The sequence below is a fragment of the Carassius auratus genome, chromosome 5 (genome assembly GCF_003368295.1).
Source record: "Carassius auratus strain Wakin chromosome 5, ASM336829v1, whole genome shotgun sequence".
Lineage (NCBI taxonomy): Eukaryota > Metazoa > Chordata > Actinopteri > Cypriniformes > Cyprinidae > Carassius > Carassius auratus.
Window position 1 is genome coordinate 12737963 of NC_039247.1, and position 23412 is coordinate 12761374.

Genomic DNA, 23412 nt, shown 5'->3' on the forward strand with positions numbered 1-23412 from the left:
CTCTCCATTGCTCTCTAGTTACCTGCTTTTGATGTCCGTCTCCGGATTCTCATCTTTGGGAAGGATGGCCATGAGTAGTTAAACGGAGAGTCTGAATCAGAGTCCATGTTTTTAATCTTCCTTAACTGCTCCGTTTTGTGAAACACATAACAGTAAAATCAACAAGGAGTTACGCAGGAGTTTGAGAACACCTTTCTGAAGAAAGCAGATTCCTCAGATAAGCACTGAGGAGATGAGTCCACGAACGCTTGTGCTCATGTTGAAGCAGGTGGGCTCAGACTTGACACTCTATACTCCCACTTTCTTGTTGCAGGCAGAGTCAGGATTCAATCTGGACCTGGGAGAGCACGAAGGAGGTTTTTTTAAACTAAGGTGTCAGCCAAGGTTTATGAATCATTAACCATAAACGTTAATAAAACCCCATGAGGTCCTGGGATGCACAAGGAAACACACCTCCTCTTGATCTTTATAAAGCAGACTGCAATTTCAACGTGGAACAAATCTCCATAATTATGTTTTCATGAATTCATGATGCAAAGGAACCTAATTTGTAATGCAACTTCTCACAGGCAGGAATGAGCTAAGTATCGCCTCAAAAACAGTACAAGGGTGGCCCAAACTGACTTGCAACGAACATTAATTAATTTGAATAACAGTCCCAAACCAATCCCGGAGTGGTGGCCCACAGTATAATCTAGAACATGATCTAAAATCTCTATTTAAAACATGAGTTTACTGAAAAACCAACACAAGTCATGCTGAGCTGATAGCTAACGATAACTAAAATATATCGGTAATAATATTGTACCTGTATATAATAAAATATTCATTTATATTAACATAACATTGAAATTAAACTATAATCTGCAACTAAATAAAACCTAAACCAAGAAAAAGCCAACCCTACACAGGCAAATTAACACCAAATCAACCTCAAGTCAATACAAAACCCTACAAAACCCACCTATACATAAAGTAGCCCACTTAAATTGAACAGCTCACAGACCCAACTCACAAAATCAAACCCACTGAAACACAACACAAGCTCTACAACACACAGTAAGTCTCCTAGTTAAAAAGCCAAGTCACCCCCAGCCAGGAACTTTTCAAAAGCAGCATTACAGCCAGGTGTGTGTGTGAGTGTGTGTCTGAGACGAGATGAATTACTCTCTGCATGTGGAGGACATTCAGACTCTGTTAGCGAACCGCTCCGTGTGTGTATTTATCCATCCTTCAGCGGAAACATGCGCTCCAGTAATCCAAACAGCAGACTCATTCAGCTCACCAAAGGTCTCAAAAACCAGCAAAAGACTTATTTCACAGCTTATTTTTACCATAAGTCTGCTGCAACTCAATAATTATATATGTCTGTTTAGAAAATCCTCCTTATGAAGACAGATCTCCTGAAAGGTGAAGGTGAGTAAACAAAAATGTCATATTAAATTCCTTTTTTGTTATATCTGTTCATCCATGTTCATATTCCCTTACTTCGACGAACTGTCCATTCAGTTTAAATAGAGACCTCCAAAAGAGTTTGCTTCCAGTCTGCCTGCTCTGACTGCCTGACTGTTTTAGTCTCTCATCTCATGAAATCTGGGCTCCAACCCCTGGTTTCTCCTCCCTCTGCCTCCAGAGTTTCTAGTGGCTAACTGTCTGCGTGTGAGAGACTTAGTTTGTGTTTAAAACGAGAGAAAAAGGGAAATGTTAGCTCAATATTGCTCAGATTATGAGAATGGGTTGCATATGTGAGTGTGAATGAACAAATATTCTTATAATCATTATCATGGGCAAGTACTACTTTTCAAATGTTTAGAGTCAAAACAAGATTATTTTGGGAAATGAATACACAATTATGCTACACTTATTACAGAGAAGATCAGCTCAAGTTTGATCAACCCAAAGTCATTTAATAAAACACAAGTCATTTTCATCTTTTGTGTTGTGCAATTTGTTCATTTTAACATTTAATTTAAAATGTACTAGTACTTTCCTACATTTTCATTCCTTGAAAAAAAATATCACAATTAATAAAGTACTTTCTTTTTCTAGGTTTAACCAAATAAATCTCTCCAATGTAACCCCTCGGGTACCATAGACCTGTATGGAAAGCAAAAATTAGGTAACTGGGAGAAATCGATGAGTGCATTTGTATAAGATGAGGAACCCATTCTGTCAGATTTTAAAGCATCATCTTAAATGTCAGCTTTTGTGCAAGTTCAAAAATCTAAGCCTGAAACTGTGAATGTGCATGTCTGTGTGAGAGGGCTGTTGTGTTGAAGGGACCAAAGTGGTTTCAAAAGAAAAGAGTTATTCTGTCCTTCCTTGCCTATAAATCTTCCTCCAAAAAAACAAAACAATGCACTTTTTGTACCAAGGAAAGCAGATCCATAAGAGCAATGACAGCATCTGAAATCCAGAAGGCAGCAATGACATGAAACTAATCAATGAACACTGAACAGAAGGTCTGCACAATTTCATTTAGATGGAAAATGAGCATGTTCTGGTGCCAGTGCCTGCTACTCGTACTTGTAACACACTGAGAGAATAATTAAAAACACAAGACGTCTGTTTTGAATGAACACGATTTTGCTCTAACCTCAAAGAATCCTCTTAAATTAAACACTTTGCTGCTACTCCTTTGGCCAGACTGATGTAACTGCACTGAGGTAAATTTGGTTAACATCACTCCAATTAGACAATTCATGACTTTTCCATCTTCAGTAAACCCTTCTCATGCATGCAAGGACATACACAGAGCATTAACAGTCAACAACAAAATTTCTTGTTGATGTTTACATATAAGAACTTTGTACAATATTCAATATTTATCTGTAGTCCAATCAATACATCTGTTGAAACAAACATAAACATTTCTGACATCAGAAATCCTAACATGACACACTACCAGGCACCTTTCCATACTCAATACTAAATCTCAACTCCAGCATCATAAATACTCTGCTCAAAACCCAGTCAGCTCCTTTAAGATCATCCAGTCATTCTCTGCCATCTGGTAAGTGCTTCCGTAGCCTGATGGCAAAAACTGAGAGACTTCGGAGCAGCTCCTTCCCCAGGACACCAGGCTCCTAAACTCAAACCCAGCCTCTTAACATGACTTCACTTAATTATCAGTAAAATTGCACACAGCAATATCTGCAATTTAATTTTTTTACCTCTATTGCTGCTATGTAAAGCAGTACAAACGGTTTGCACGTTCTTCTCTTTTACATTCCTGCTCATCGTAATATTTATTAGGTCTAGAATATACTGTCCTGCACATTTAATTTTATAAGCATTTTATTTTATCCTTATTTTTTATCTTACCTTTTCCGTACCATATTTATATATAATTTTATTGTGTGTTTGTATTCTTTAGCAATTGCACTGTTGATGGAGCAGACCTGACTTACATTTCACTGCTGGTCATATGCTCTCCATATAACCATGTATGTGACAAAAAAAAATTATAATCTTGAATCTAAGGATACATTAAGCAACTTAATTATGCTGCCTGTTATAATCACTTCTTTTGGACAAAGGTTCGGATTAGGATATATTACTATATTATTAGTCAGCATGGACCATAATGGCCTCCAACAAGCTCAGTGAGAAATGAATTTCAACATGGCACAACGAAAGTTTTTTTTTATTATATATATATATATAATATATATAGATATTTTTTTTTTGTTGTTATTTTACCCAATTTGTTTGCTATATATTTTTATCCTTATTAGAGTATCACAGTGTTAGCTTAGCAACATGCTAACTTCACACTCAACCTCCAGTGTAAAACAATATTTGAGTTGCTGCTACTGTACTCCAAACCGTCCACGACCAAAAATGATTATGAAAATGAAAACTACATTACAACTACATTACTGTTCAAAAGATTGTTTAATGCTTCTGAAAGAATTATCTTATGCTCACAAAGGCTGCATTTATTTGATCAAAAACAGTTGAAACAGTAATATTATGACATTTTTTTACCATTTAAAATAATTGATCTTATTTTAATATATTTTAAAAGTTATTTATTTCTGTGATGGCAAAGCTGAATTTTCAGCAGCCATTTCTCCAGTATTTGGTGTCACATGATCCTTCACATGATCCTTCCGAAATCATTTTAATATGCTGATTTGGTGCTCAAACATTTATTTATTTATTATTATTATCAATATTTAAAACAGTAGTGATGCTTAATATTTTTATGGAAACTGTGATCCAGTCATTGTTTATATATATATATATATATATATATATATATATATATATATATATATATATATATATATATATATATATATATATATATATAAACATTTATCTGAAATAGAAATCTTTTAAGATTATAAAAGTTCTTCACTGTCACCCTTGTTTTTATTATTATATCCTTGCTGAATAAAATCAATTCTTTGGACGTATGTTTACCTGAGTTAAACGTGTTTAGTTCTTCTTCCTCTTCATCCGGACAGAGAACAAGCTGTTCTTCAAAGACCTGAAAAAAACAAGACGACAAAAACACACTCTCACACCGCAATTCAATCGTTTTCAAGAACAAAAACAGACCAAAATAAGAACGCAAGCACGAACATCAGTCCATTAGCAAACAGAAAAACACTACAAGAGCACATATGGCAGGTCTGAAGAAGACTAAGTGGTCCATTATTGGGTTTCCGATTCCAGGAATTGACTGAGACTCACTCACACACAAAAATAACTCCACTCACACTATCCACCAGGGTTTCATCCATTCTCAGTGGGCTATTCAGATCTGAGGAGCAGAAACAACAAATACAAGATGAAAATCGATTTCCACTTGTATGCATTTGCAAACTTGAGCACAAACAAGCCTTTCTGTTGGAAAACCAAGACACCTATCACCATGGTGAGCAATGACAGGAAGTGTGTGAACGTCAAGTTCACAGGGTCACAGAGGCTGAACCCACAGAGGCTCATGCCATTTTTTTTCTTGATCAGTCGAACTACAGACAGATTATTTCTCTCATTTTGTCCTCTCTTACCCCTCCCAAACATATAGTGTCTCTGTCTCTTGGCCCACCCAGGAGGAATGTGTCTGCTCATACTAGACATGTTTGGGAAACCGGCCGGAGGTCCCTCACAAAGACTGTTCTGTGTATGTGTGTGTGTGTATTAGTGTATGTGTTCTCCTCATCCCACATTCTACCACAAGGTCCTCCCGACTGAGCCAAACTCACCCAATGTACTCTAACAACCCTGCCAGACCTAACTCACAGTGACACACACACACACACACACAGAGAGAGAGAGAGAGAGAGAGAGAGAGAGAGAGTTGCTGTGGGGAGAGCTGGGGTAATGAAGAGGGAAAGGAGAGTGAGAGACAGAGAAAAAGTGAAAGTGAAATAACAGAAGGAGGACTGAGGCTAAGTAAGAGCCACACGAGAAGAAAATTGATCACAACTGCAGGATGAAAAGTGGTAAGACCTTGGTGACAGCAGAATATAGAAACTAGTCATAAAATAAACCCAAGACAGGAAGAATAAAATTAACTTTAAAATAATAAAAATGAACATTATGACCAGGACTGATCTAGTGGAGTTTGAACACTCACAACACAGCTTATATCTAATTTCCAGAAAGCCACAAATATTAGTTGAAATCCCAGATTGCAGGTAAACATTTTAGTTTAACAGTTTTATTTAAAAAAAAGACAGATATTTTAATCTGTGTATTGAGGTAAAACACTCTGGTTTACCTGTGTCACATTCATCAGATCTGCGTACGCTTCCCTCACTCAGTCGCTCCACCTGTAAACATGTGTTTAACACGGTCAGGTCTGAGATAGAGTCACATGTGTTTGTGTTTGACATCATTTGAAAAATCGCATTTTGATTAACTCATTAAACTCTTTTTTTTGTATTATTCAGCAAGGATGCAATAAATCAAAAGTGACAGGAATAAATAACATTTTAAAATATATTAGAATAGAAAACTGTATTGCCTGTTTTTGTTTTTTTTTACTGTATTTTTGATAAACTACATGCAGTATTGATGAGAATAAGAGACGTCTTTCAAAAACGTTTTAAAAAACACTTGCCAACCCCAAACTTTTAAACGGTACTGTACATTTACTTATTAAACTATGCATAAGTACATATGAAAACAGTTTTGAGAAACCTCACAGGTACATGATTTACATGTTCTGTCTGCCAACAGTTGTTATATGAGAAATACCAGTCTGCTGTAAACGATACTGTAAACTGCCCAAAAAAATCCAGTTATGACTTTAGTCATTTATAGACTTTTAAAAATGAAAGTTAGAGGGAGGGGTGGACAGCTGAAAGGTGTATTTCAAACTGGGGATTATTTCACCTGGAGTTTTATGATACTTTCTTTTCTGCAACAAATGGTAAGCACATAAAATATTTATTCCATTATAAAATTAATATTACCCATGTATTTACTCAGAATATATAAGGGATTTTGAATTCTTTTGAATAACTGCCAGTAGAGAAAGATGATTTTGGGGTGCAGATGGTGTAGTTACAACATGTACTGTACCAGCAGAGGCTAACAAGTCTTTGCTAACCAGCTGAACCCTGACCCTTTGAACTCAATCTACTGCAAATTGGAGGTGTGTTGGAAATTTGTATTCAGAAGCTGTTTAAATCATCAGTGTCATCAGTTTTTTAATTATGTTCGGTAATGGCATGTTAATGGGTGTCCACACCTGTATGCAAATGCAGACCCACCCTTGCAAGTGTATCCGAAGCTCTGCCCTTCTCTCTGTACAGCTCGATGCTGTGCGCTGCATCTATCCATGTTCCGTTCCTCACAGTCAGACAAACAGATTCGGTGACTGGGCAGATACGGAGCTGATGAGAGCCGTCAGTCCATATCTGACACATCCACACTGGCCTCCACACACTGCTACTTGAGGGACTGATCATAACACAGTCATAAAACACATCAAACTCAGCCCTACTGTATGCTAGATCAGTGACTGAGGTGACACAACAGTGATTAATGGATCTTTTTCAGATGTAATCTTATTATAGTGCATTGTGTCAGGCTGGATGGAGTTACTCACACTGTTAGAGCGCTGATGAGCGGGTCTCCGTGCTTCTGAGCCAGTGTCAGAGGACTTTGTCCTTCCTTGTTGATGATGGGAATCATCCTCTGACCTTCAGACTCCTGGAGGAGGAAGTGACTGAGGTGGGGGAACCCCAAAATGATAGCCACATGTACAGGCATTTTCCTGGAAAGGAGATCTTAAAGAGACAGAGAATAATCAACGATCAGACTCGGAAAAATACTGCACAGCTTTATTTTTCAAAATATTTTTTTTCAATAAAAAAAAAAGCTGATTATATTTCTTTTTTAATTTTCTATTTATTTCTATGTATTCATTTCCCAGTTTGGAAGAAATTGGCTTTTTATAAGATGTACAAGTATAAAAGGAGTTGTAGTATGTGAAATGAGTTTGGCATTCTTTTCAGTGATCCACGTCAAAGTTCTCTTTTATTCCACCCACAGATTTTTTTATATACTAGGGCATGACTGCATTCAAAATCCTGTAGAGCACTTGTTCTCCATTTTTTGGGGCTTGAAGGCTACACGATATATACCATACGCAATATTTAAAGGTCCTCTACAGTATATAATATAAGCAGAACTACTATATATAATATATATATATATATATATAAATTTAAATCATGAATATTTTTGCAACTCATTAAATATTGTACAAAAAATAAAATAATGTACACACAGTATATTAAAATCACACACAAATTGTGTTTATTTTTAATATATATAACTACTTTAATTAGCACTAAAAGAAAGCCCTTTGCATGCTCAATAGGGAGATTGTCAAATAGAAAAATAAAAATACAAAAAAACATCAGACATCAGGAGACCAACTGGCACATTAGTGTACAAGTTCTAAAATAAACACAAGATGGTGTTGTTTTTTTATTTGCATGCAAGCCCATCTGTGCTTTGTGCTGTATGCAAACAAACAGTAGTCTGATAACAGGTATAACACTTCTTTTTTAAAAAATGGACCATTATAACCTTGTGAACATCCACATCAATGGTTTAGAGTTCAAACAGACAGCTAATCTCTGTGTGGTACACATCTGGTCATAAACATGCTGCAGGGAGAAAAACACTTATGGCAAGCACTTTGTGCATGGAGTCTGAGGTGTATTATGAAGGGGAGTCAAAGACAGGGCCCAAAGGTTGAATACGGTCCATGGATGAGTCCAGTCAGCTTTTTGGATGATTTGAGGGAAAAATATTGAAACCAATCCGGCCTTAAAACTACAGTGAATGTGTCACCCTTTCGGTTTTCCTCTTTATTGTTTTAGTATTTCCCTTAAGTATGCGTAAGCCACAGATATTTAAGTGTAATGTGTGTAGAGCTGAGTCCAAACCTGCTCAGCATGTTATCACGATGCTCAAACTCACATAGCAAATGCAAATTCCATTCAATCAAGTGGACTCGTCATAAACAATCAGTTCATCTTCATCAGGAGGCTCAGGATATAAATAATCAAGTTGACAAAGCCTTGTATAAGTGTGGTTCAGTGGAACTGAGGACAAGTTACTGGGTCTTGACAGACAAACTAAAGAGGGGACTCTAAACCGGACTGGTGTGTTTGTAAAACGCAGAACACAGCTCGCACACACACACACACACACACACACACAGTAAATGACTGAACAGATGTCTATGACTCTTTGCTCATACTGATGGTGGTAGTCGAACTACTGTTTTGATTTAAAAGAGAAGTGTCAGCAAGGTGAGGCAACATTTCCATCACACTGCTCTCGGTTTACAATTTCTGCAACCATGTCACTTATCTATTTTGCAAGAAGTTGCAGAAAACGAAGCAGTTTGTTTGAGAGATAAAGCATTGCAGTTGCTTGATTTGTTTTGTTGGTGAATCTTATAAAGTGCATCGTGCTAAAGCTGTTTAACTCAGCAAACTGCCAACAATAGTTCTCAAGGGAATGACGCAACAAATGTAAAGGATTAGATAAACATATTCATATCCATTACGTGAATGTCCAGGTTGTTTTGATACACTCAAAATAATCAGTAACACTTGTGAGATAAACTGCTGTTACTTTCCCTGAGACTAGCAAGAATGTTGCTAAAGAGTGCTGTCATGAATTAAAGCTGGCACGCCATTCTCCAGACAAAGCAATGAAATAAAATGAGCACTAATTCAGCTGTGCAATTTACCACAAACAATCGCTAGTGTTATGCCAGGGGCTCTGTGTGCACTAGAGACATTCTTTAAATCTCTTTCTCTACTGTTCAAGAAATGAGTTAATGTTCTGTGAAGGAATGATCCACAGTATCCATTCTCTCTCAGACAGAGCTCCTGACCATAACAACTACAACACTTCACTCTATTTCAAACACACACACACACACACACACACACACACACACACACACACACACACACACACAGATAAATATTGTTATATTCAAGAAAAGAAGATGCATGGCATTACTTTAATTTCAGAATATTCTGCATTAAACAGTTTATATATATATATATATATATATATATATATATATATATATAAACACACACAGAGAAAGATCATGTATATGAAATAAAATATTCTATCAACAATATTCGAGGAGTTAAATGGCTTTGCTGAAACTGTGCTCTGGCCAACAAGACTCAAATTATTGTTCACTATTTTATTCTATATCACCGTTTGTTAATATTGGCTGTCTGTCACATGAGAAGCATGCTCCTGGAAATCCATAATGCATAAAACAAGTGAAATTAAGTTAAGAATTCCTCAAACCAACTGTCACTGGAAAAAAAAAACATTTTGTTCTTCCCCCAGGTACCCTAAAAAGACATCCTGATTGCAACAACTGAACTCTTTCTGTAATGGATTATCCACATTCCTAAAAATTTTGTGTTCCTTGGTTAAAACCTGTCTATGATAAATTTCAATGGGCTGACTCATTCTAATAACTTTTCCTGCCAGACTACAATACAGAAATAGAAGACTGATTCACCTCTACAGGACAAAGGTAAGCAGAAAATGCTGATATTATATTGTATTGTATTGTATTGTATTGTAATGTATTATATATGCACAGATTCATTGGCCCAGGAATTCAAAACCATTCCCCTTCATACGTCTAGCTTCTAAGTGAACACAAAACACTATTACTTAAAATTACTCAGTTGTAACTAAAGTGCTGTTGAATTTAATCCTGTGTTCCACTAACGAACCATAACAAACATACTGCAGAGCTCCATACATCTGTCCTACAAAAGTTAGTTAAACACCCATATGGATAATGCAATTCAAATCTAATTCATACAGTTCATTCAAGCAGTATCACCTCTGAAAAGATCACAAGAGGCTCTAAATGTTTCAGAAAGGTGATCTGTGTTTCCAAAACATAAATCACATATTATGTATTATGAATATAATGGCAGTCTGGGTTATGGTGCTTTGAAGTGCACTTTTTTTCTGAGAACAAATTTTTCTGAAGACTTTGGCAAATCTATTTGTACAAAACAATCAGTATGTGGTGTAGCATACAGGAATAAAATGAGGATTAGCAGCAGTACTTGAAGTGATAAGAATGGCAGAATGAAAATGACTGACCTTGCTTCTGTCCAGCTTGGCCGTCCCATCCCAGAAAGTGCATGTTAGCCAGGGCCTGTGAGATTTGTTCATCAACTGCACTCTGTTGTCCCACTGTGCATCTGTGCTCTGGATTAAACTCTGATGTTCCTGAGGCTTCTCCCTGGCTCAAATTCCCCTGTTCACAAACACTGAGCCCTCGATCTGCTAGGCAGTCCAAACGAAATAATTCCTTTGGATCACAAATCCCATCTGTCCCATGCTGGCCAGTCTGGTCTAAATGGTTAGTCTCAGATGAAAGCATTTTCTCTGGGCAGAACTTCCGTAGGATATCCTGATAGCTGCTGGATGTCAAGTTCATCAGCTGCTCTGCCACCTCTTGTGCCTCATCCCGGATATACTCCAGAGAGAGCTGTCCTGAATTGCAGAAGGGGCTGATGGGACTTCTGCTGCCCCTCAAACAGCAGTAGATCTCGACAGATACTTTCTCTGGAACATCGTGGCCTTGACGGAGAAAGGGTGAGAAAAGTTCACTGAGGTAGCTCATCAAATATGTTAAATTATACATATTCTATCTGCTCATGATGGACTACATCATTTTGATCTTACCGTCCAACTTTTTTTATATTTGGTAATTTGTGATTTTGTGTAGTTTTTTGTTTTACAGTGTCTTAAACTAAAGGCTGCTGAAAAAAGGAGAAGTCCTTCAATATGCCCTAAACATTAAAAACTAGGGTAATATTTGTACATCATCATACTGTCTTGTGTTACTGTCTTGATATGACAAAACACAAAAACAGGACGTTATGAACACTAGAACTTTATATTATAGGAAGAAATCAGGCACTGGCCCATTTTACTTTTACTTTACTTAAAGCCATCAGGTAACATGAGCTCACAACTCTATTTCATTATGTTTCAAGACTGAACAATTTCTTTCAGGTATTTGTTGCCTTCTAACGATATGTTTCAATAGAAATACATATTCTTCACTCCTCACCATATGCAAACAAGCACTATCACTGACCAGCGCTGTACTGGTTTCATTTGTGAACAGGAGATCCCCTTATAATCCAGTTCACACTGACGACGGTAACCATAAAGATAACCAGAACTTCAAAGTTTTAATACTCATTCTAACTCTATATGAAAAAAGGTACGACTACACCACAACTATAGAAATATCTTTAGAACCGTTTCAGATGATGCCCATTTTCCAAGATGATGGATGATAAAAGCATTGACAGCCAATCAGAATCCACCTGAAAAGAATGCTCAAGCATTTGAAGCAGCAGATGAAAAAAACTACAGCACATTTCAAATAAACAATGTTAACATCCATTGACGTGAATGCCAATATAGTTATTGTTATAGTTCTAGGTGTGAGCTGGCCATTACACAATCAAAGAAAATCAACCTATATACATCTATTAGACTGTGTGATTAATTCAGTGTTTTACCGGGCACAGTGAATCTAACTGAACCTTGATCCGTGGTCCTGTGAGCTGTAGTGACATGGTGAAGGGATGAGCCTACAAGGAGCACATAGTAGTCAGCTTCTTCCTGAACACACGGTGACACCTGCAGCTTCACAAAGACCTCCACCTGACCCTGAGAGAAAGACAGTTACATCCACATTATGATTTGTGATACACACAGCATGTCATGATGGAGTTATCAAAGAAATATATTTTTAAAGCCAAGACAATTCTTTGGAAATGGAGCTTATTATTCAGGCAAATAAATGCAGATCACTGAAATGTTACGTTAGTCAAATTGAAAATGAACAATCTACTGAACAATAGCAATATATTTCTTCAAATGAATCCAGACTTTTATTTTGACGGGTTGCCGGGAATATCTTTACAGTTCTGTGTGTATATGATATGACACCAGTTTTATTCAAATTAAATGGTAAAATGTCGAGGAAGTGACTCTCAGAACAGTTCTGGAAATGTTGTTCATGTATTTATGTCCTCATTTAGTGAGACGGCAGAGCTGAAATCACCGCGAGCGTAACGCACTTCAGTATGTGTGTAAAGTTAGCAAGCGAAACCACGTGTCTGTGCCATTCACACAGAGATAAGACACACAGAATATGCAGGATTCATATTTAAATAGTCTTTTTGTGGCTTAATATTTACAGATACTAGTCCATATAGCAGTTTGACGTAAGTGTAATGACCAGACCTACTTCGATTAAATCATTCAAAATTTGACAAATTCTGTGACATTCAGCGTTATTCACGAATCAATTCCTTATTATAGGGCCCTAATTTAGTTGGGTTTCTAGAGAGTCTGCCAGCTCAAAACAGTTGGAAAGAAAACACACAGCCAGCTTGTAATGGGCTGTCTGAATCTGAAACGGTGTCATCCAGCGAGTTTCTACGTAGATAGCTAGCTATTTGAATAAGACAACATCTGAGCCATGGATATATTCATGTGTCTTGTGTTGACACATCCCAAGGAAGACAGGAATGGGATGAGTAATAACTCATTATCATTTACAAAGACATGCACCGAAGCGGGTCGCTGTGAACAGAGCTGTATTTGGTCAAAATGGTGTTGTTTTACAAGACCACCAAGGAATTATGAAAAAAAGTATGTTAATACAGACATTTCATAAAGACCCTAAAGAATCATACCAACTTGTGGAAAATGGGCATATGATATGTCCTTTAATATTAGCTTGTTAATGCTACTATCTAGTCTGGTGCAGCAGTGAAGTGCACTGCAGATTGAGGCCATACTTGAACTGGGCAATCTGGAGCTTCAACGTCTTTGATTCAACAGCCATTTTGATTTGTTCAATGAACATTGGGCTCCTCCTCCTCTATAGACTTGTTTGCATAGGAATTTCTTTATACCACAGCAAAGGACATAGATAAATTCAGTCTCACCGGAGACGTGTGTGACAAGTCACTTTTCTCTTTCTCCCTTCATTCAACATAAAGCCCCCGTTTGATTGTATGCCTTCCTTCACCAGAGGTCTGTCTCACTTCCTGTCATTTAAGAGGCCCTGCAGAAATAGTGATGGAGGGAGAAAGAAGGCATACAGAACAGGTCTGGTGCGGGAATGAGGGAAAGGTGAGCTCTCTCCTATTTTCTCAGGCTCTGAATACTTCACACAGGGTGAATGAATGATGAGCATGGGATTCTCTCTGCTCCTCTTCTTCTCTTTCCTCACGCTGCCTCTCAGTTATGCGGATTCACGGTGCTCTCTTTCCACACAATCTTACTGCCGTTTAGAGGTAAATAGCAATAAAACTCTCATATACTTAATCTAACAGACCCAGTTTTAGTTCTACTTGCAAAGTTTATGGGTTCCGAGGCCAAAATCTTACATCACAATATGAGTCATGTTTAAAAATGGTTTCTATTTTAAACATCATGTGATACTTCCCATTTCTTAAATATCCAGTTAACTAAATACTAAAAAAACTGTTCATAAGTAATGAATCAGTGGAAAAACAGCTGCTTCACAAATGAAACAATCTATTAATTAAAAAGACTTTAAATACATGAATGTGTGTGTGTGTGTGTGTGTGTGTGTGTGTGTGTGTGTGTGTGTGTGTGTGTGTGTGTGTGTCTCTATGCATGTACGTATGTATTTATGAGTCAAGAAAACAGAAAAACATTTGTTTTAAGGATGTTTTTTTGGAAAACAAGCCAAAAATACTGATGAAGGAAACAATGCTATGGTCACATCAACAATATTTAATGAACCTCATGATTTTATTTTATTTTTTTAAAACTGTATGCAACAGATGGAGCAGAACAGTTAGCAAGTGTATATTTTGCCCTATAGTCTTATTGTCATGCTGGCTAATAAATTAAGAAAAGAGCAGAAGCTAATTTACTGCAGTTACTCCACGGATCAATGGGAGTCTCTGGCACCTGTTTACACACTAGTTCCTGGAAGGAAAAACAGCTCACTAATACCCTGGTCCCTATTGACGGCATGTGTGTTCCCTTACCAGTGACATAACTACTGCCACCTGAGAAGGGTGTGTATGGGTTCTCATGTTCAAACAGGATTCAAGTCCAAACGCATGTTTAGGTTAGAATTGCTATTCAGTAGTGATAATATCTTTCTACCAACTTTTCAGACATCTGTGCATCTCACAGTTTACATCATCTAATATGAAAAACAAAATTAACATTTTAAAACAAAATTAAGCACATTTTTGTTAATGCTACTATCTAGTCTGGCGCAGCAGATTGAGACCATATTTGAATTGGGCAATCTGGAGCTTCATCGTCTATGACCAACGCTGTGATAAAAGACCAAGTGATAAAAGTCTGAGCAATTTTGTTTAATTATTCCCCTTTCTAAACAGAGTTAGATTTAGAACAATGTGCCAGAATTTTAAAACCATAAACATATCGTCACTTATTTACTGGAGGTTCGGTCAATTACATGACTCAAGGATACCAAGGATAATAAACTTACCATTAAACATTATATTCTACAGTCATAAATTAAGCATTTAAATATAAAATGGCAAATCATAAAAGGTTTTGTTAATTTATTAAAAGGATTTGCAGAACATGATCAACGTCTTAAAACATTTTAATATAAATGTACATGAATAAACATGCATTAATACGCTTTAGACAAACTCAAAATAATTAATAATTATTTTTTCATTATTTCATGAGAAACAACCTGTGGCGAGTGGGGCGGGGCCGAGAGGCGTGGGAACGAGGAGTGAGGCCAGGTGTAGTGATTGGAGATGAGCTACACCTGAGCCCCACCGCTAGTATCGAGTCCCACGTAGGAGATGGAAGGATATAAAACTGGAGCGACGACCGTGAAGGACGAGAGAGGACCGGGCCTGGGACATTACTTTATGTTTGCTTTTTATTTATGCGCACCAGTCGTCCGTGAGGGGCTGGTGCGCCGTTTTGTATTTACTTTTGATTATTAAAATGAGTTTTTGATTGTGCGCCGGTTCCCGCCTCCTTCTTCCCGATGAATATGGAGTTTTGTTCATTACAGTGGTGCCGAAATAAAAACCAAAACATAAAGTAATGTCCCAGGCCTGGTCCTCTCTCATCCTTCACGGTCGTCGCTCCAGTTTTATATCCTTCCATCTCCTACGTGGGACTCGATACTAGCGGTGGGGCGCAGGTGCAGCTCATCTCCAATCACTACACCTGGCCTCACTCCTCGTTCCCACGCCTCTCGGCCCCGCCCCACTCGCCACACAACCCCTCTGTCATGCTATTTGTGACTGACTTTCTGTGTGTTTCAGCATTTCTGTGTGTTAAAATTTTTTAATGAGGAAATATTTCCTCTCCCACAGTACCACTCTACTATTTGCTACTGCAGTTTGTTTGTTTGTTTTCTTGAAACTTGTGATGGCCATATTAATTTGTATTAATATTAAACCATTATAAGAAATACAGATTTAATTGACATCAACCATCCAATATGTATAGATGCAATAGTTGATTTTCAAAAGACAAGCAGCCAAACAGCTCAAGATTTACTGACTAGCTGTGAAATATGAAGTCTGTGCAAGGCATAATCTTCTTAGTGAGCTGAAACAGTATTTCTAGAAACGTCTTCTTTATTAGAGATAATCACCTGTTGGATTTTCTTTGATCATGGTGTTCCTGTCCTGTTCCTGTAAATTTTTGGAATCTACAAGCTTCCAAGACAAAGCGTAACACTCTAGTCTTACTGGACAACACATTAAAAATATTTATTTATATTAAATAAAAAGGTAAAGCTTGGGACTAGAGCAAACAGCTGATCGATAAAGAGTCATTTGATCAGCTAGCAACAGCTGGATACCGACAATATCCCAATTAACAACTCAGCACCTGGTAATAAGGAATATAAATGGATTATATATATCTTATGTCTGATTATATATGGTTCATACAAAAATAGTCAGGTTTTTTTTAGGTCAACGTCTGCACAAAATCATTTTCCTTTAACCCGAGATGATCTGCTCAATCCATCTGCATGATGTTTAAGTCAGTGGCTAAATTTCACAGCTGCGGTTTGTAGGTAAGTGTTTGACCAGAACAGAGTATCATGTGTTCACCGAGGAAATGCCTTCCATGCGATTCCAACTGATATCTGAAACAGAAGACAGGAAGAGGAAGAACACAGCGCACGGGAATATTTCCAAGCTCATAGTGCCACATGAGAAAATTGTCCAAATAGTCCCCTATGGACTCAACATGACTCCAACATGAGATTCCAGCTTTGCCAAGACGTCCAAGAACTTACTTCTGTATGCTTAATGATTCCTGAGGGAGTTGTGCCAGAAGCCAGTGACCCACAGTCATGACCCACATCACAACACTCAGAATCCAGAAGGCTGAACGTTAACACAATCAACTGCTAGCTTGACCAGTATTTTCCATAAATAGTAATATGACATTTTCTTTACACTTTACCACTCATGGGGTCCATAAGATTTTCTTCATGTTTTTAAAAAGTCTCTTATCACCCCAAAGCACATTTATTTGATAAAAAAAACTGTTATATTGTGAATTAAAATACCTATTTTCTATTAAAATATATTTAAAAACGTGATTTATTCCTGTGATGGTAAAGCTTGAATTTTCAACATTATTACCCCAGTGTCACATGATGCTTCCGAGAAAGAAAAAAATGATAATAATATGCTGATTAGTTTCTTAATTTGCCCCATCATAGTACACAAAATGTAATAATTTCTTGGTGAATAAAAGTACTAATTTACAGTAGTGTATATTTCCATTGCTGATCATGATATTTGGGGGTCCTTGACATCAAAAAGTTTGAAAACCCCAACACTAAACTCACTGTTTTATCACTCTAAGCACTCTGTGGTTCCCTGGATAGAGCTGATTTAGTGTGATTGAGGAAAAATACTTGACAGACAAACACAGAGGCCTTTTCCTCAATGCTGTTTGTTACAGTCAAACCGTACACAGAGCCAGACTTTACCATCTCTGTAAAGATGTTTGTACATTTTTGATTGAACTAACTCTATCATGGACATCACAGTTCTAGTAATGTAATTTAAACTCAAAGAAAGTCTCAATGAATAGTTACTAAGGCTCTAATATCCTGGTTAGTTTTCTAAGTGACATTAAGGGCTTTACCAGTCGTTAGAAACATGCTCTCCTTGACTGTGACTCATTAAATATTCCTCATGGCTCTGCACACCAGGTGAGACTCGGGTATGGCCAACAATATCCAGACACACCCTGGCACACAGGGCCATGCTAACACACACACACACACACACAAACTGAACCCACTCACAGATGTACTGAATGAGCACATATAGTCATGATGACTGCAGTTAATAATGTCCACACTCACTGGTTTCATTTAGAATGTCATGGCAACAGCAACGCAACTAAAGCTGCTGAACCGTAAGGACTACAATGTTTGTCTGATTCTTCAAGTGTAAACTCACATCCCAAATTGCTTGTGCCATGAACCCATGGCATTGTCTTCCAGGTTTTAGAGTGACAGACTTTGACTATCGCCGTTTCCACAAAAAAAAAAAAAAAAAAATGTTTAAATAGAACAACTTTTTTCTACAGAATTATTTCCTGAAAGTTCTTGCATAAATTCAACTTTACTTGCACAGGGGAAAAAAACACAATAAAATGTATTTATTTATTTAATTTTTTATTTAATTTTTACAGCGTTTTTGAATTTTGATCAATATAAACCTTTTATTTGGACTGACCTTCTGATCTAGAAGCACATTTTTTCAAAAGTGAAAAAAAAAAAAAACACTTCCTAAAACACACTAGGTGCCACATATTGGACCAGGAACACCTGAAAGCATTTAACGCATGCACGCGCACACACACACACACACACACACACACACACTGATTGCTTTTAGCTCTGAGTGAATGAGACTGTTTGTCTGCAGTGCAGTACAGGGAGTTGAGGGTTGACACTATGCAAGTTTGCCACAAACTCTCAACATATCCCCTTACAAAAACACATTATCCCCGTCACAGTCACACACACCTTAAAAAGCTTAACTAAGCTAGCACATAGTGCCCCTCTTTTATAATGAGGTCACAGAGAAGGATTGTGCGACTCTCTCGTTCAGCCCACCGATGAAGAGAGCTTCAGATTCACAATGGCATCCTGTCCAGGGATCAACACCTCTCAAACATCTATTCCTGTAGCCTAGGGTGTAAAGATTTGGGCTAGTAATAAAAAGGTTGCAGGTTTGAACCTTGCAAAGAGTGACCCAGGTTTCTTAAGCAGAATTGCTCCTGTCAGTTTGTAAAAATGTAACGGGTAAATGATTCAGTAAAGTACACCAGAAATCAGAAAAAAACAGGTAAAAGTTTGTTATTTAAAGAGATAGTCCACCCAAAAAAATCATTTATGCAAGGGGTATGACATCCTCTTACATGAATTAGATTTTGAATACCGTTTTAGTGTCTTTTGTTTCGCCCTATTTTTAATCCATATGATGAATGACAGTGTTGTTTTGTAAATAAACAGAGCCGGACAGTAACGGAGTACATTTACTTGAGTACAGTACTTAAAGGGGGGGTGAAATGCTCATTTTCACTCAATCTCCTGTTAATCTTGAGTACCTATAGAGTAGTACTGCATCCTTCATATCTCCAAAAAGTCTTTAGTTTTATTATATTTATAAGAGAAAAATAGTCGGTGCCGATTTTTTTCGGAAAAACACGAGCGTCTGGAGGAGTGACGTGTGGGCGGAGCTAAAGAATCACAAGCGCGAGTTGGCTTTTGCATTGAGAGCGTTTGGAAGTTGTGACATTACCTTGAGGACAAAACCATCATCCAAAACAAACCATGGCTAACAGATTCAGCCGTTTATTTATGATCCAGAATCAGATCCCAAGGCTGAAACTGAACAAGAGCAGCAGCAGCAACGACTACAGCAGGACGTCTCTATGTGGTATATATTGAAACTGTATATATTTGCTTAGCGGTTTTGGAAAATGACTAAGTTCCACTTTTTGTCGTCTTTTTTTTTTTCTTTAAAAGTGTACAAGGTTTACTTGATGTGCTTATGCGCCGATAGCTAAGTTAATAACACAGAGATATTTGAAGCAGTTTTACTCACCGCCTGTGGTTCCAACACACGATTGTGATCCTTTTACGTTGGGACTGCATTATCCCTAAGAAATAAACGATACGCAAATCCGTCGTCAAACTGGGCCTTGTTTGTAAAACAAGCATCTTCGAAATGCAGGGAACAAACAAAAACACTTGCACAACTCCGTCGATGCTCTGTAAAAATAAACTCCATCCACTGGTCCCTTAATGTTTTTTTTTTTTTTGGTAATCTGTGCAGGGTTGTCTTGCCCTTGCCCAAAAACACACTTCTTTTGTGACATTTCGCGACGCTCTCGCTCTGATCAGTGAATGTCTCTGCTTTGCTCTACGGGAGCGCGCGCTCTTACGGCAGAAGTGCCCTTATGACCCATATAAGGAAATTCCGCTCCATTTAACGTCACACAGAGCCATACTCGAAAAAAACTTTCCGAAACTTGTGACAAACCGGAAGGAGTATTTTTGGAACAGAGGTTTTCTACCAACACGCTCTTAAAATAACAAAAAAATATTGTGCCATTGACTTTAGACCAGGTTTGAGTTGGTCTATGGCGCAGTCTATTTTCACCTCCTTAAAATAGCAATGCGCCAGGAATGCGACTGAACACACCTACTAAAACTGCTTCAAATATCTCTGCCTCCTTGTTAGTGCGTCCACCTCCCATCGGAGACCTGGGTTCGAGCCCCGCTCGGTGCGAGTCGTTGCTGCTGCTGCTCTCGTTCAGTTTCAGCCTTCACAGCTGTCACAGCTTCCAAACGCTCTCAACGCAAAAGCCTACTCGTGATTCTTTAGCTCCGCCCACACGTCACGCCTCCAGGCGCTCGTGTTTTTCCGGGAAAAATCGGTAAAGACTATCTTTCTCTTATGAATATAATAAAACTAAATACTTTTTGGAGTTATGAAGGATGCAGTACTACTCTATAGGTACTCAAGATTAACAGGATATTGAGTGAAAACGAGCATTTCACCCCCCCTTTAAAACTCTAGCAGAGGTTTGTCAGAGCGTTGCCATTGTGCTATTGCCTTGTGGGCAAGTGAGAAATGTTGAATAAAGCAACATGGTAAAAAGATGAAAATGACTTGATTTTACTTTGAATTCATTTTACATTCTCCAAGGTATTAACATTAACATTAACTCCATGTAGGATGTTTCTGTACATAAATGTAAGCACTGTGGCAGTAGTAATGCAATAATTAGAAAATGTACTCTTGTACTCTTGATTCTCAAGTACTTTGAAAAACAAGTACTTCAGTATTTTTACTCAAGTAGACATCTGACCCTAGTACTGGTACTTGAGTAAAATTTAGCCAGGGGTAGGCTATATGTACTTTTTCTCAAGTAATGAAGCTGTGTACTCTGTCTGCCTCTGTAAATAAATAACAACAGTTAAAACTTTTCAAATTATCTACGTTTTTCAGGTTTGTGTCTCTTTAAGACACAACAACTGTACCAACTTCCAGAGAGGCAATTTCACAAGACAGAGTAATAAACAACTGAAAACACAAACTTTCGTTCCTGTTATTTTATAAACCGAATGTAAACACGGTTATGAGAGACGCAGTCCATTAAATGCAGAAGCTTGAACAACCAGAACAATTTCAAGGAGTTTTCTCTCATGCACAGGTAAAGTCTTTAATAAATGAGTTTTGTCCTTTGGCACCCTGAGACAATTGAAATGACAGATCCTGAAGGTACAATGAAAGAATAAAATTCCATAAAGTAAACCAAGAGTGACAGGACATCAAAAAAATCTAAGTCGTTGTGTCAGACTCACATAAAGTGGCACCTCTCCCCTGCTGAGCTCCATTACGGCAACAGCACCTAAAAGTAGAAAACACACATGTATAAAACACGGTAAAGACACAAACCTACAGATAAAACACCTTAAACCAAGCACATAATATAGAAAAAAAGGACGTATGAGCAGAACAGACCCTTGCATTTCAGTGCTGCACAATATATTGAGACCAGTTGCAAAACTCTGAAAACAAATGTCTACTCACCACAAAAATAAAACATGACATTTAACTGAACGCTGGCACAGAGAGAGAAAGAGAATATCATACACAAGCAACAAAAAAGCCACTAGAAAGACGATTTGATGTCGCTGACAGTGTCCATTATGGCCAGTCATAAACAAATATGAAATAAGGGCATCACAATGAAATCTCAATGTCTTTTTGTCCGTCCTTTCATTTCACTGACTCTCAACTGACTTCTCTTTTAATTAGGCTCAGAGACGGATGAGAACAAAAACCTTGCTTTTAATTGGGACATGCTCTCATGGCAGTGCGGGGGACAACAGAGGGCTTAATCTTTTGATCCTCAAAATGTCAGAACACAGCCCTGTCTCACTTTCTATGGCCTAAGCACCACTGCAATGTTTTCTCTTGCAAACAACAGGAGGGAGAGCCGGGTCTAATGTAAAGAAGAACTAAGATTGGTGAAACTGTGCTTTTTATTCCTTGAGTAAACTCAACCCTCAACGCACACCTTGGCAATATAATCACTATTAGCTAGTAAATGTTTTTTACTCACATAGGCCTTTTTTATAGGCCTATGATTCCGATCAGTTTAACTTTGTAAAATGGCACATCTTCTTAAATTTTGGCTTCTTAATCAGTCAGTCTTTAGTGATCAGAAATAAAAATAGTTAACCATGTATGAAAGCATAGTTGTCATAATAAAATAATGTAATACTCCATGGTCAGTACCAGTTAAGCTTGTTCTTCAAAAAAGGCAAATCTGATTTTCAATGAGGCATGTACAATGAAAATGGATTGGTCAAATAAAACCCAATAATATTTATTGTTTCAATAATATAGTCATAAGGCAACAGATGTGTACTAACATGATTTTAGAATGGAAAAAGGTGATTTAATTGATGCTACTATGACAACCAGCAACATAAACCTTAAAACCCTTAAAAATTACTCTTAAAATATATATATTAAAACAGTTTTACAGCTTTTAAGATAGTTTATGTTTAAAAAAAAAGTGTAAGTGCTTTTACAATAAGCTTCACATTTCTGCTTTTAAATTTTTCAAGTTCCATTGTAAATAGCCCACCATAATAACAAAACGATGGAAGAAATTACTCATGGTAATCAATATTAGGCCACAAACAGTGTTGATTGAACCTAACCTCTACTGAACCTGGAAAACTCCTGCAAAACATAGTTTTCTGTTAGATAGCCAAAAATGTGACTAGACTAAAGGCCCCGATATACTTCAAATGAAATGAAATTAACTGATATGACGTCTTTTCGAACAACATCAGGCCGAAACAAAGTTCGTTTTGAGTTCATTTCAGTAGTTTGAAACAGCTGACCAAAGCTTTCTTTCTTGGGGACTTTGTTTTGTCTCCTAGAAACCTTGGAGCTTCCACTGGTCCGTGGCGGTTATAAATGTTACACCATACTGCTGCTGCTGCTGTTCTTTCACTAAGCTAATTTAAAGAGTATACAATAAATGAAATGTCAAACAAACATACAATAATAAGCCTAAGTAAATCATAACACCACATAAAATATAAAAATGTGTAACAATGTATCCAGTTTAATAAAATAAACACTAATATAAAAAGTAACAAACTGACTCCAATTAAGTTTTCAGACTATGAGCCATTCACACTTCCCGTAAAGGACTGATTATGGTTCTTTTGAGATTGCAAACATGATACTTGACTCTGAACTGCTGCTAATTCTTCTT

At 37.3% G+C, this 23412-nt stretch overlaps 1 protein-coding gene across 1 annotated transcript in view; it reads right to left on the bottom strand.

The window, feature by feature from the left end:
- Nucleotides 1-23412, bottom strand: part of LOC113076008 (rho guanine nucleotide exchange factor 28-like) — a 56479-nt gene that overhangs the window by 28559 nt on the left and 4508 nt on the right. The window contains exons 2-9 of the mRNA XM_026248657.1: nucleotides 21476-21522; nucleotides 12084-12234; nucleotides 10645-11127; nucleotides 7073-7253; nucleotides 6735-6924; nucleotides 5738-5789; nucleotides 4731-4774; nucleotides 4432-4498 (exon numbers count right to left, since the gene is read on the bottom strand). Coding sequence (XP_026104442.1) covers nucleotides 4432-4498; nucleotides 4731-4774; nucleotides 5738-5789; nucleotides 6735-6924; nucleotides 7073-7253; nucleotides 10645-11127; nucleotides 12084-12234; nucleotides 21476-21508 — 1201 coding nt within the window. The 5' untranslated portion in view covers nucleotides 21509-21522. The remainder of the gene's footprint in view (nucleotides 1-4431; nucleotides 4499-4730; nucleotides 4775-5737; nucleotides 5790-6734; nucleotides 6925-7072; nucleotides 7254-10644; nucleotides 11128-12083; nucleotides 12235-21475; nucleotides 21523-23412) is intronic.